The sequence below is a fragment of the Lepus europaeus genome, chromosome 11 (assembly GCF_033115175.1).
Source record: "Lepus europaeus isolate LE1 chromosome 11, mLepTim1.pri, whole genome shotgun sequence".
NCBI lineage: Eukaryota > Metazoa > Chordata > Mammalia > Lagomorpha > Leporidae > Lepus > Lepus europaeus.
The window spans coordinates 60,664,764-60,678,379 of record NC_084837.1 but is presented as its reverse complement, the minus strand read 5'-3'; the positions used below and the strand labels follow the sequence as shown (position 1 = coordinate 60,678,379).

The following is a 13,616-nucleotide window of genomic DNA, read 5'->3' as shown; positions in this document are numbered from 1 at the left end:
CAGGAAACTCTGGAGTATGTAACCCAGTTAAAAGCCTTAAAAATCATTGTTTAATTAAGAAACTCTATTTTTAGGAATATAGCACAGACAAAACTTTAGCTGCCAAAGGTTTCATTAAAGAGTGAAACCAACAAAATTAGAGGAAACCGCAATGTCTAGCAATATTATATATCTATCTATATGATAAAATATATGCAAAGATTAAAACTTCTGTAAAATAATATTTGATGACAAGCACTCAACAAGACATTTTCTAGAATGACAATAAGGGAAAAATGATAAAGATATACTGAATTTAACAAGAAAGCAGAGTATCCCCCCCAAAAAAAAGGCCAAAATTGAGTTACAAATAGTTTAAAGTAATAATATTTTATACAATCTTCCAGACTAAGTAAAAAAGAACAAAAAAATGTTGAAAAAAGACCAAGATGAAAAGATGACAAAGTATCAAAATATTTTGAACTGTATTTTGAATGTATTTTGAATGCATATTTTCCTCAAAGCCCCTGTTCCAGTCTACTTTCAGAGCAACATGTCTATGAATTCATGACACTGAATGTTAAATAGAGCATGTCAAAACATTTGTTTTGGATCTCTCTGTAATCTTAAAATCAACATTGAAAACATTGTAGTTAGTATACTAAGACAATTTCAGTGCCGTTACCTCTCACAATGTGTCTTATATTCCTGAATTCCTTTTTTTCATGAAAATGTTACCAGGGCCCAGCACTGTAGCATAGCGTATAAAGCCGTTGCCTGCGGTGCCAACATCCCCACATGGGTGCCAGTTCAAGTCCCGGCTGCTCCACTTCCAATCCAGCTCTCTGCTATGGCCTGGGAAAGCAGTGGAAGACAGCCAAAGTCCTTGGGCCCCTGCAACCACATAGGAGACCCGGAAGAGGCCCCAGGCTCCAGGCTTCAGATCGGCCCAGTTCCAGCCTTTGTGGCCATTTGGGGAGTGAACCAGAGGATGGAAGACTTCTCTCTCTCTCTCTCTCTCTGTAATTCTGCCTTTCAAATAAATAAATAAATCTTTTTTTAAAAAATAGAGAAGGGAGGGGAATGCAAGTTACTGGGGGGGAAATACAGAAATGGAGAACTCATTAGAACACTCAGTTTTTAAAAGTAATCTTTGGGCCGGCGCCGCGGCTCACTAGGCTAATCCTCCGCCTTGCGGCGCCAGCACACCGGGTTCTAGTCCCGGTCGGGGCACCGATCCTGTCCCGGTTGCCCCTCTTCCAGGCCAGCTCTCTGCTGTGGCCAGGGAGTGCAGGGGAGGATGGCCCAAGTGCTTGGGCCCTGCACCCCATGGGAGACCAGGATAAACACCTGGCTCCTGCCATCGGATCAGCGCAGTGCGCTGGCCGCAGCACGCTACCGCGGCGGCCATTGGAGGGTGAACCAACGGCAAAAGGAAGACCTTTCTCTCTGTCTCTCTCTCACTGTCCACTCTGCCTGTGAAAAATAAAAAAAAAAAAAAAAAAAAAAAAAGTAATCTTTGAAAAATAAGAAAGATTTTCAAAAGACAGAGATAGTACAAGAGAAAGAGAGAAAAAACACATGCTCACATTCATTGGTTCACTCTCCACACGCCAACAACAATAACAAGGGGGCCAGGCAAAAGCCAGGAACCTGGAATTCAATCCAGGACTCCAACCTAAGTAGCAGAGACCCAACTACTTGAGCCAACACCTGCTGCTTCCTAAGGGGTACATTAGCAGGAAGGCAAATTCAGAAACAGAGTTGGGACTTGAACTCAATCACTATGAGACACAATCATCTTAACCACTAGGCACTAGGCCAAACACTCACCCTAAAAGTATTCTTAGAAAGAAAAAAAAAGTGCATCATATCATATTGTGGAAGTACAATTCAAGAAAAAAATAAAATTCAATTAAAAGAAAGATGAGCCCTTTGTAGACTGAATGGCCACCAAAGATATCTATCTACATCATAACCCCAGAACTCATGAATGTTATCTTGTAGATGCATATGTATTAAACCAATAAGCATGTTGAGATGGAAAGATGTTATCTGGATGGGTCCAATATAATCACCAAGATTTTTATAATAGGGAGACAAAAGAATACCAGAGACAGGAAGAAATATGACAACAGAAGCAGAGACAAAAAGACTAGAAAATTCTATCATGTAAGGGGCCAGTGCTGTGGCGCAGTGGGTTAAAGCCCTGGCCTGAAGCACCGGCATCCCATATGGGCACCGGTTCTAGTCCCGGCTGCTCCTCTTCCAACCCAGCTCTCTGCTATGGCCTGGGATAGCAGTAGAGGATGGCCCAAGTCCTTGGGCCCCTGCACTCACGTGGGAGACCCAGAAGAAGTTCCTGGCTCCTGGTTTCAGATCAGCGCAGCTCTGGCCGTTGCTGCCATCTGGGGAGTGAACCAGCAGATGGAAGACCTCTCTCTACCACTCTCTGTAACTCTTTCAAATAAATAAAATAAATCTTTTAAAAAAATTCCATTATGTGACTATCTTTGAAAACAGTAGACTGAGGGCCAAAATATGCAGGTGGTATTAAGAAGCCAGGAAACTCAAGAAAATGGATTCTCCCTGTAGTATCTGAGAGGAATGCAATCCTGCCAATGCCTTTAGATTAGGACTGCTGACCTCCAGAAACATAGGAGATAAATATGTATTCTTTAAGCTAAGTTTGCGGTAATTTACTACAGCAGTTATAGGAAATGAATATAATATTATTTATTTGCAAAAAGACCATGAGAGCAAAGAACAGAATGGTGGCACCATAGTAGAGTCAACATTAAGAACCCAGGCCTAGGGGCCAGTGCTGTGGTCTAGCCAGTGAAGCTGCCGCCAACAGCGCCAGCATCCCATATAGGTGCCAACTCAAATCCAGGCTGCTCCACTTCCAATCCAGCTCCCTGTAACGTGCCTGGGAAAGCAGCGGAAGGTGGCCCAAGTGCTTGGGTCCCTGCATCCATGTGGGAGACCTAGAAGAAACTCTTGACTCCTGGCTTCAGCCTGGCCTAGGCCTGGTCGTTGCAGCCATTTGGGAAGTGAACCAGAGGATGGAAGATGTCTCTCTCTGTCTCTCCCCCCTCTTTCTCTATGTGTGTGTCTCTGTGTCTCTTCCTCTCTCTGTATAACTCTGACTTTCAAAGCAATAAATAAATCTTTTAAAAAAATAAGTAAAAAACTCAGACCTGTAAGAGAAGCAGCTTGGAAGTTCCAGGCATGAGCTGAAAGAAGCTGCAGGGATTCATCAGTTTTGTCTTGGTATATTCAAATACCTGAGAGTGGGTAACTCATAAAGAGGTTACTTGGCTCATGATTTTGGTGGCTGGGATTATCAAGAACATGGCACAACACCTTGACAAGGACCTCCCTGGCTGTGTCACAACATGGCAGAGAAGCACAAAGGAAACAAGCTGGCTTAAAGAGGAATCAAGTGTGCTGGACCCAATATAACAACCCAATCTCCTGAGAACTAATTCCCTCCTGCGAGACCACCCCGCTCCTCAAAACTAGCATTACTCCATCCAGTCCCCAGGACCTAATCATCTTCCATTAAGACCCACCTCTTCAACATTGCACCACCTCAACAGTGCAACAGAGGGGCTAAGGTTCCAGCACTTGAAACTTTGGGGGACAAATCATATCCAAACTACAGCACTACCTAAGTGACCCCAACCAAAAAAGCAGAAGAGGTATCCATTTGATATTAAAAATAAAAATGCAGTAATACCTGCATTTCTCCTTGCAGACACAATAGAACAATAGGTATCAGATTTACCCTCCCATTTGAAACAACAAAAAAACTAGACAACCCAGGCAAACCAATGATTTTTCAGACACTGAACATCAAGGAGCCCAGGACAGTAATCTCTGAAAGGAGGGAAGTCTACTCACTGCCTGGACAGACTCCAGGCTATGATGCAGGAGGAGCAAGGCAGATCCCAGACCAAGCATGAGCCTCTATTAAACGCATAAAATGGGAGCAATGGGAGCTAACTCTCTGGAAAGCTACCTGAAGACACTCATATTTGGGAATGCTGCTAACCCCTAATCCCAACCCCTCTTCAATGACAGCAGACTCCACACTTCCCCAGCCTTTAGACACTTTCAAGAAGACCTGTTCAAGCACCAGTATTATCAGTTCCCATTCCCATACCCTGCGCTTTGTTGACTGGTTGCTCATTGTATCTATCTCACTTATCTCATATGATGCCCCTTCTTCTATGAGTATCCTGATACAAATTACATCTATGAGTTTAAAAGAAATGTGAAAAACTGGGGACAAATTATTTGCAAATAAGGATTCACACATGACTGGAATCATTATATAAGACCAGCAATTGGCCTAGTTATGTGGTTCAGAGATAATAAAGTGCAAATGTGGCAGTTATATAATTGCAGATAAGAGGGCCTGAAGAGCTGTCAGAGGCTACCACCTACAGGACACAAATGGAGAAACAGCCTTACCTTTGCTCTATCAGACCACCCGAAGGACTGCACTGTCACATCTAATCGTTTCATTAACATTCGCCGGCGGCATTCATATTCACAGGAAAGGGCATCATTGATTCTTTCCAGTTTTTCCTAAAGAATTTGAGAACAAAAATCCTAAACTTTAGATTCCATCATTCAATACACAGAAACTAAATTTAAAAATGGTGGTAAACTTGACCATTTTCTCATCTCATGAGACATGATAGTAAATTCTTTAAAGAACTGAGTATTTAAAAGAACAGGTAGGATATTCAGAAGATATCAGACAAACTCTGCTACTGGTAGAGTCTGCCTTATTTTCAAGCATGTTAATTTAAGTAAAATATTTACTTATTAACTAGTCTGGACCAATAAGAAGGAAAGTATCAGTAATTTTTCATCTTGTTGGCTTTGAGGCATTATCCTTTCAAATCAGGACTGTATTAACATGTCGGATACTATAAATATTCTCGACCAGGTGTTTCTAACTAATAAATAATCATTGAAAAAAGGTTACAATGTAGTATTCTACGTATCAATCCAGCTTAATTCTCCAGAATGATATATGCATGTTATACATTGTAAAATCTGGATATCCATTCACATAAGCCAGCCACATCCACTAATTTAATCACATAAATTATTAAGAAAGGAGTATTTACCGCCTGTTCCGGATTTAAATCAATTTTCAGCAGTGGTTTCCCCACATGATTTTTCTGGACTTTTGAGAGAATATCCTTTACCTGAAAGTAAATATCAAAGACTGTGAAAACATACAGACTTAAGTTAAAGCAATTATATTATTCTTGTTTGAAGTACTGTTTTGAACACTAGAGAATAAGTAAAATGTTCAAGCGCAATAATTAAAATATATCTTCAAACACCAGGAAAAAAATATCACTACAGGGCAGAGTATCTTCTACAAAGAAGTATTACTTTTATTAATTCAAGCTACAGAACACCTTCTTTCCAAGAATACACAGACAACCTAAGAAGCACCTATTAAAAGGTTCTACTATTGGGACACAAGAGTGTTAAGTCAAATAATTTGGGAGTTTCTTCTTAAAATGACATCTCTTACTTCCTGGTAAATTCTCAAATGAGACACTAAAACCTATGACAAACACATTGCTCTTTCTCAAATAAATATTACATACACATTCCAAATGTAATTATTCTGGCTTCACTGTTCAAAGAAACACAGCAGAAACACCCCTCTCAATTATAATCACTACATACAAATTTTTATTACATTTGCAAATCCACCAATTTAAATAACTTGACACATTTTTACTTTGGTAAACAAGACACTGGGCATTTATCTTTCCTTTAGCAGTACCAAGAGTCATTCCAATAAAAGCAATGTATCCTGAAGAAAATGACTGAGCTACCCTCCTAACTGGAGAATCCTTCACTAGCTAAAGAAATCATTTCAAAGCCCAATGAAATACTTAATTTTTTGGTTTTAAGGTAGTCAGAAGAGGAAACAATCATGAATAGTTCAGATTCTGGGGCACATTAAGCTTATTTAGCATTGAGAATATTCTTTAAACACAGTAATTCAAAATCAGCTGAGAAGCTGGGGCAGTGCTGAGGAGTGATTGTAAATGGACATAAGGTTTTTTTTCAGAATGACAGAAATGTTCTAAAACTACATTTTTGTGATGACTGTACAACTCTAAATATACTAAAATTCATTGAATCACACACTTAAAATGGGCGAATTTTATGGCACACAAATCATATCTCGATAAACCTATTTTTTAAAATTAGCTTAGAAAGAACCTGTACAAATGAGGGGCCCCAAAGCTTATTCTTGGTTAGCTTCATAGCCAATGTACCTCTACAATAATGATATAATTACTGATACAATGTCTATATATTTTATGGAATTACTTATTTCCATAAAACATGCTTCACTTCTGATCCAGCTCCCTGTTAATGCACCTAGAAAAGCAGTGGAGGATACTCCAAGTGCTTAGGCCCTTGCACCCATGTGAGAGACCTGGCATAAGTTCCTGGCTTTGGCCTGGCCCAGCCCTGGCTGCTACAGCCATTTTAGAATGAACCAGCAGATGGAAGACCTCTGTGTCTCCCTCTCTCTTTCTCTAACTCGGCCTTTCAAATAAAGAAATTAAATCTTTAAAACAGGGCCGACGCTGTGGCTCACTAGGTTAACCCTCCGCCTGCGGCGCCGGCATCCCATATGGGCTCCGGGTTCTAGTCCCGGTTGCTCCTCTTCCAGTCCAGCTCTCTGCTGTGGCCCGGGAAGGCAGTGGAGGATGGCCCAAGTGCTTGGGCCCCTGCACCCGCATGGGAGACCAGGAAGAAGCGCCTAGCTCCTGGTTTCGGATCGGCGTAGTACCGGCCATGGCGGCCATTTGGGGAGTGAGCCAACGGAAGGAAGACTTTTCTCTCTGTCTCTCTCTCTGTCTATAACTCTACCTGTCAAATAAATAAATAAACAAATCTTAAAAAAAAAATCTTTAAAACAAAAACAAAACACCATTTCTGTAGACTTCCCAGCTATTTGGGTATCTCCCATTTTATGTTATTTCATGTATTACTAAAGTGTTACGTGCAATTAAGAGGAATTTTTTTTTTTAATTTTTTATTTATTTATTTATTTTTTTTGACAGGCAGAGTGGACAGTGAGAGAGAGACAGAGAGAAAGGTCTTCCTTTTGCCGTTGGTTCACCCTCCAATGGCCGCCGCGGTAGGCGCGCTGCGGCCGGTGCACCGCGCTGATCCGATGGCAGGAGCCAGGTGCTTCTCCTGGTCTCCCATGGGGTGCAGGGCCCAAGGACTTCAGCCATCCTCCACTGCACTCCCTGGCCATGGCAGAGAGCTGGCCTGGAAGAGGGGCAACCGAGACAGGATCGGTGCCCTGACCGGGACTAGAACCCGGTGTGCCGGCGCCGCAAGGCGGAGGATTAGCCTAGTGAGCCGCGGCGCCGGCCTAAGAGGAATTTTGAATGCATACCTACAGTGCATTACATGTTATCTTGCTGAGCTCCACTTCTAAAGATTCAACATTAGATAAGTACTTGTTATGTATGAGTTAGAATGAGTTAAGAGCACAGGCTCTGCAAGGTGCCAGTGTGGGTTCAAATCTCAGGTCTCCAACTACTTAGAAACTTATTTGTTATTAAATATTTCAGTACATCAGTTTCCTTACATGGTTGTTACAGATAATAACAATGCCTACCTCATATGGGTAATGTGAGAATGAAAGGAGTCATTGCATGCAAACATTCTGAAAAGTAAATGCTAAATATTTGCTGTTAATATTACTATGATTTCTTTACACATTTGAACAGCTTCAAGCTACAAAGTTTGTTTTCCCTCAGTGGTGAAAAAGTGTCTCCTGAACATACCACAACTAGAAGAAAGAAAATACAGAAAGTTTTACTTTTGACAGGAATTGAAAGGAGTAGGAAGTCCTTTAAGGTAAATATTTAGCCAAGAGGGACATTATAAAGTAACATGAATGAGGTATAAGCTGTGGTTGTTTATAACTACTCTATCAGAGTACTTATTCATTCATTCACTATAAAACACACACCATTTTAAATAACAAAAAACCTGTGCTTGCTCACTGTCAAAGAAGTCATACTGCAATACTATTAACAATATCCATTAAAATAAATTTTAGGGGTAGGAGTCTGGCCTAGCAGTTAAGATGACAATACCTTGTATCAGAATACCTAGGTTCAATACCTGGCTCCTGACTCTAGCTTCCTGAAAATATATACACTAGGAGGCACATGATGGCTCAAATAACTGGATTCCCACCACCCGTACCTGAGACCTGGACTGGGTTCCTGGCTCCCAATTTTGGCAGGTTCAGCTTGAAGTAGACTAGCACTTGGAAGCACCCTCTGTCTCTACCTCTCAAATAAATAAAAGGTTAGAAAAAATCTACAATAAGCAAATAAATAGCATTTACCTTGCTTTTTGAGTTTGTAGGATACCTCTACTTTTTTCACTCTACTGTATTACAACTCTAATTACGAAAGCAATCCTGAAATTTGTGAAGTGATCTTTATCATGGAAAACTATGGCAATGTCTAAGTGTCTAAGTGTATTCACTAAGAACTATTCCTGAATATTACATTCCTATAGTCACATGCTTATTAAGGCTAAAGCCAAAATTTAGTTTATATGGAAATAATTTTTTTCTAGAAAAGGAATATGGACCTTATAGTTAAAGGGAATATTTTCATTATTAAAACTTGCATAGCATTTATATGTTAGCAGTTAATTTAAAATAAGAAAGTTATTTAAAATAAGCAGTTAATTAAAAATAAGAAAAATATGGTACCTTTGATTCCACTTGGTTTAGCATAAGCGGAATGTCAGAAGTGGGTGACTTGGGTACACCAAGGGTATCACACATAGCTTGAACTTCCTGACAGATTTCACTATTTTTATCTAATTGAGAATTTTTATGTTTCTTGTTCTGTAATATCTGTAAAGCTTGAAGTTCTGTACTTAAAAATACTGTAACAAAAAAAGAGGAAAAATAATATTAATAATACATGCATAAGAATTTAAGATATTTTATTGAAGTCACTTAAAATAAATATCAATAATACCAAGAACACTATCAACTTACAAATAACAGCGTCAATAGTTATAGAATAGAAACCATAAACTTCAAGATAAAATGAAGGGAGGAAAGAGCTAACACAATATGAAATAGCTACTCCTATGAATGCATTCATACTGTATTTTAAATGGCTGATTGCTTTCTTTTTCAAAAGAATTATTTATTTATTGGAAAGGCAGCATTACAGAGAGGCAGAGGTGCAGAGAGAGAGAGAGAGAGGTCTTCCATCTGCAGGTTCACTCCTCAAATGGACAAAATGGCAGGATCTAGGCCGATCTGAAGCCAGGAGCCTGGAGCCTCCCCTGGGTATCCCACGCGGGTGCAGGGGCCCAAGGACTTGGGCCATCTTCCACTGCTTCCCCAAGCCATAGCAAGGAGCTGGATGGGAAACAGAGCATCCGGGACTCAAACCAGCACCCATACGGGATGCCAGCACTGCATATGTACTTAAAAATATTTACCGGATATGTCACAGTACTGGCCTGATCGTTTCCAACTTCAAAAGAGTTAAGTACTGGAATTAGGCAGTCTAGGATCCAGGATCTCAACACAGCAGCTTCACTTTCATGTACTTTACCAAAACAGAGTAAATCTAAAGCTTATTTGGAAACAGATAAACAAGTACAAGTTGGGCAACAGAAATTAAAAAAAAATGTTTAAAAAACTTAAATGAATTTATTTAATATTATCAGGCCAAAGAAGAATGACTTACTCCCCTTGATTTCATATTAGCTGGTTTCGGTTCTATTTGAATTAATATTAAATTTTCTGGATTGCTTTTTCAGTAAATACACATTTACCAAGGGCCTGCTCTGAATCAGGTAGTATGGTGACAATGGGACACAAACCCAAATAAGAGAGCACCTATCCTCAGTCCAGTAGATCAGACTCACCAGCGAATCAACAATTTTAGAATGTGTAAGACTCTGACAAAATATCTCTCTCATATGTATAGAACACAGAGGATAGGAGATAAGAAATAACTCTATGTGATCCATAAGCAGAGCAATTTGAATCAAGATGGATTGCCCTAGGCTATTAACAAGTCCCACCACTTTCTCCACAACATTCAATCCATTCAATTTAAGAAAATTACCCAAAAACCTTTTATGGCCATAGTCTTGTTTTAAATTAACTTTTCCTTACAATAAGTAAACCATTAAGGTTTGTTTTCCCCTTTTTTTTCTTTCTTTATTGTAACCATTAGGGGTTTTATTTTCGCATTTTCACACAAACACACACACATACAAAAGTCCCAATTTAATACTGCAGTTTCAGCTGATTGTCAAAAATGTAGATGGCAGGACTCCAAGAGATTCTGAACCAGTAAATTTGAAGTGAGAAATGGTATCCTGTCATTTTAATATTGGTTGGTACTGCATCTTTTCCTTTTTTTTTTTTTTTTTGACAGGCAGAGTGGACAGTGAGAGAGAGAGAGAGAGAGAAAGGTCTTCCTTTTGCCGTTGGTTCACCCTCCAATGGCCGCAGCGGTAGGCGCGCTGCAGCCGGCGCACCGCACTGATCCGATGGCAGGAGCCAGGTGCTTCTCCTGGTCTCCCATGCGGGTGCAGGGCCCAAGCACTTGGGCCATCCTCCACTGCACTCCCTGGCCACAGCAGAGAGCTGGCCTGGAAGAGGGGCAACCGGGACAGAATCCGGCGCCCTGACCAGGACTAGAACCCGGTGTGCCGGCGCCACAAGGCGGAGGATTAGCCTAGTGAGCCGCGGCGCCAGCCGGTACTGCATCTTTTCATGTTGAAAACAATTAAAAAATTTTTTTCCTGTAGAATGAACTTCACATATTAAGTACTAGACACATTTTTCCAAGGAGTTTTCATATTTTTCTTGATTTTTAAAATCGTTTACATAGTAAGGAATTTGGTTCTTTTTATTTCATACATGTTGCAACCATATCTAAGAAGAATCAGCAGTTTATAATATGATTAAAACAATTAACTATGGTTATGATGGAAATATTTAACTAAAGAAGCTGGTAGGACTGTGAAACAGTTTAACTTTTCTGGAACAAAATAGGGTAATATCTAGATGAGATTTTTTAAATGCTGAAAGTCACTGTCCAAAGTAAGAGTAAGTGAGGTCAGAGCTGTGGTGCAGAGGGTTAATGCCCTGGCCTGAAGCGCCGGCATCCCATCTCGGTGCCAATTCAAGAGCCGGCTGCTCCACTTCCAATCTAGCTCTCCGCTATGGCCTGGGAAAGCAGTGGAAGATGGCCCAAGTCCTTGGGTCACTGCAACATATGGGAGACCCAGAAGAAGCTCCTGGCTCCTGGCTTCAGATCAGTGTAGCTCTGGCCAATTGGGGTGAACCATCGGATGGAAGACCTCTCTCTCCTTCTCTGCCTCTCCTCCCTCTGTTTAACTCTGACTTTCAAATAAATAAATCTTTAAAAAAATAAAATAAAAAATAAAAAGTAACCACAAATAAATTATTTTAAAACAAAAAAATCCAAATGCCTCCAAATCTGAAATCTATTAAATAAAACATTACGCCAATAAACAGAATGTAATGCAGCCAACATAAACTATTTTTTCAAAAAATATTCATGTTGGGGGAAAGAGAACAATACATTAAAGGGGAGGAGAATGAACTACATCTGTAACAGGACCTCAACCTTTCTTGAGAGAGAGAGAGAGAAAGGAGAACACGGGGGGAAAAAGAATATATCTCAAAAAGTTATTTACAATTCTCACTGGGGAGTAAGATTATTAATGATTTTATTCTTTACAATTTCACCTAACTTTCCAGAACTTCAGTGATGAGCAGGTAACTTTTAAACATATAAAATAAACCACTGTAACCATTTTAAAGTGTACAATCCTCTGGCATTAAGAACACCTGTGGGCCCGGCACTGTGGCATATTAGGTAAAGCTGCCGCCTGCAGTGCCGGCATCCCATACGGCTGCCCCACTTCCAATCCAGCTCTCTGCTATGGCCTGGAACAGCAGTAGAAAATGGCCCAAGTGCTTGGGCCCCTGCATCCACGTGGGAGACCAGGAAGAAGCTCCTGGCTCCTGGCTTCAGATTGGCACAGATCCAGCCATTGCAGCCAACTGGGGAGTGAACCAGCAGATGGAAGACCTCTCTCTCCCTCTCTCCCTCCCTCTCTCTGCAACTCTGCTTTTCAAATAAATCTTTAAAAAAAAAAAAAAAACTTGTACTATTGTGCAACCATCACCACCATCCATCTGCAGAGCTTTTTCATTCTTCTCTACTGAAACTATGTACCCATAAACATTAACTCCCCATCATCATAAGCCTAAGCATCATTTTTATAATCAGAAAGAACTATACAAATTTTCTTATATCTTCTTTTTTATTTTTATTTGTACCAGAAACCTGTATCACTTAGCTTCTTAGTACAAAAAGGAAAACATGATGGATTACATAGGTCTCACTGACTGACATTAAGAGGATACAAGCTACTCTAGGCCAGTGCTTTGTAGCTTCCTTTCTGTCCATCAAACCTAAAGATTACTGTGACCTCCCATTAATAACAGTGGTTCATTAAATCAGCAACTCCCACCAAATGGAAGAAAGACGAAAATAGTGCAAACACTAGGGAAGACGCACATTATTATTATTCCCTCTCAACTGCCACAAAGTAATTCAAATGCCAACACCTCTATCTAGGAAAAAAAAAAAAAACTGTACTAATGCTAGAACCAAGGGAGAATACATTGCATGGATCTTACAAAAGGCTCAACTGAACTGCCAGAAATCTTCAAATAGAGATCTTAAAAAATTATTTTGGTGGCGGTGCTGTGGCGTAGAAGGTTAAGCCTCCACCTGCAGGGTCAGAAGCCCATATGGATGCTGAGTCAAGTCCCGGCTGCTCCACTTCCAATCCAGCTCCCTAATGCACCTGGGAAAGCCACGGAAGATGACCCAAGTACTTGGGCCCCTGCACCCACATAGGAGACCCGGAAAAAGCTCCTGGCTCCTGCCTACAGTTTGGCCCAGCTCCGGCCGTTGTGGCTATCTGGGGAATGAACAAGCAGATGGATGGTAGATCTCACTCTCTCCCCTCCCCATATCTCTGCCTTTCGAATAAATAAATATTTAAAATATCTATTGCTTATAGAACTTTAAAAATAGCATAAAATAGGCCGGCGCCGTGGCTCAACAGGCTAATCCTCTGCCTTGCGGCGCCGGCACACCGGGTTCTAGTCCCAGTCGGGGCACCGATCCTGTCCCGGATGCCCCTCTTCCAGGCCAGCTCTCTGCTATGGCCAGGGAGTGCAGTGGAGGATGGCCCAAGTGCTTGGGCCCTGCACCCCATGGGAGACCAGGAGAAGCACCTGGCTCCTGCCATCGGAACAGCGCGGTGCGCCGGCCGCAGTGCGCTACCGCTGCGGCCATTGGAGGGTGAACCAACGGCAAAAGGAAGACCTTTCTCTCTGTCTCTCTCTCTCTCACTGTCCACTCTGCCTGTCAAAAAAAAAAAAAAAAAAAAAAAAAGCATAAAATAAACATTTTGAAGAGACCCAACACAAACAAACCTATTATTTACAGTAACTG

At 40.9% G+C, this 13,616-nt stretch overlaps 1 protein-coding gene across 1 annotated transcript in view; it reads right to left on the bottom strand.

The window, feature by feature from the left end:
* The window catches only part of FAM98B (family with sequence similarity 98 member B), a 39,853-nt gene that overhangs the window by 9,084 nt on the left and 17,153 nt on the right, over positions 1 to 13,616 (bottom strand). Inside the window, exons 4-6 of the mRNA XM_062205600.1 lie at positions 8,789 to 8,967; positions 5,127 to 5,207; positions 4,459 to 4,575 (exon numbers count right to left, since the gene is read on the bottom strand). Of these exons, the coding sequence (XP_062061584.1) occupies positions 4,459 to 4,575; positions 5,127 to 5,207; positions 8,789 to 8,967 (377 nt within the window). The remainder of the gene's footprint in view (positions 1 to 4,458; positions 4,576 to 5,126; positions 5,208 to 8,788; positions 8,968 to 13,616) is intronic.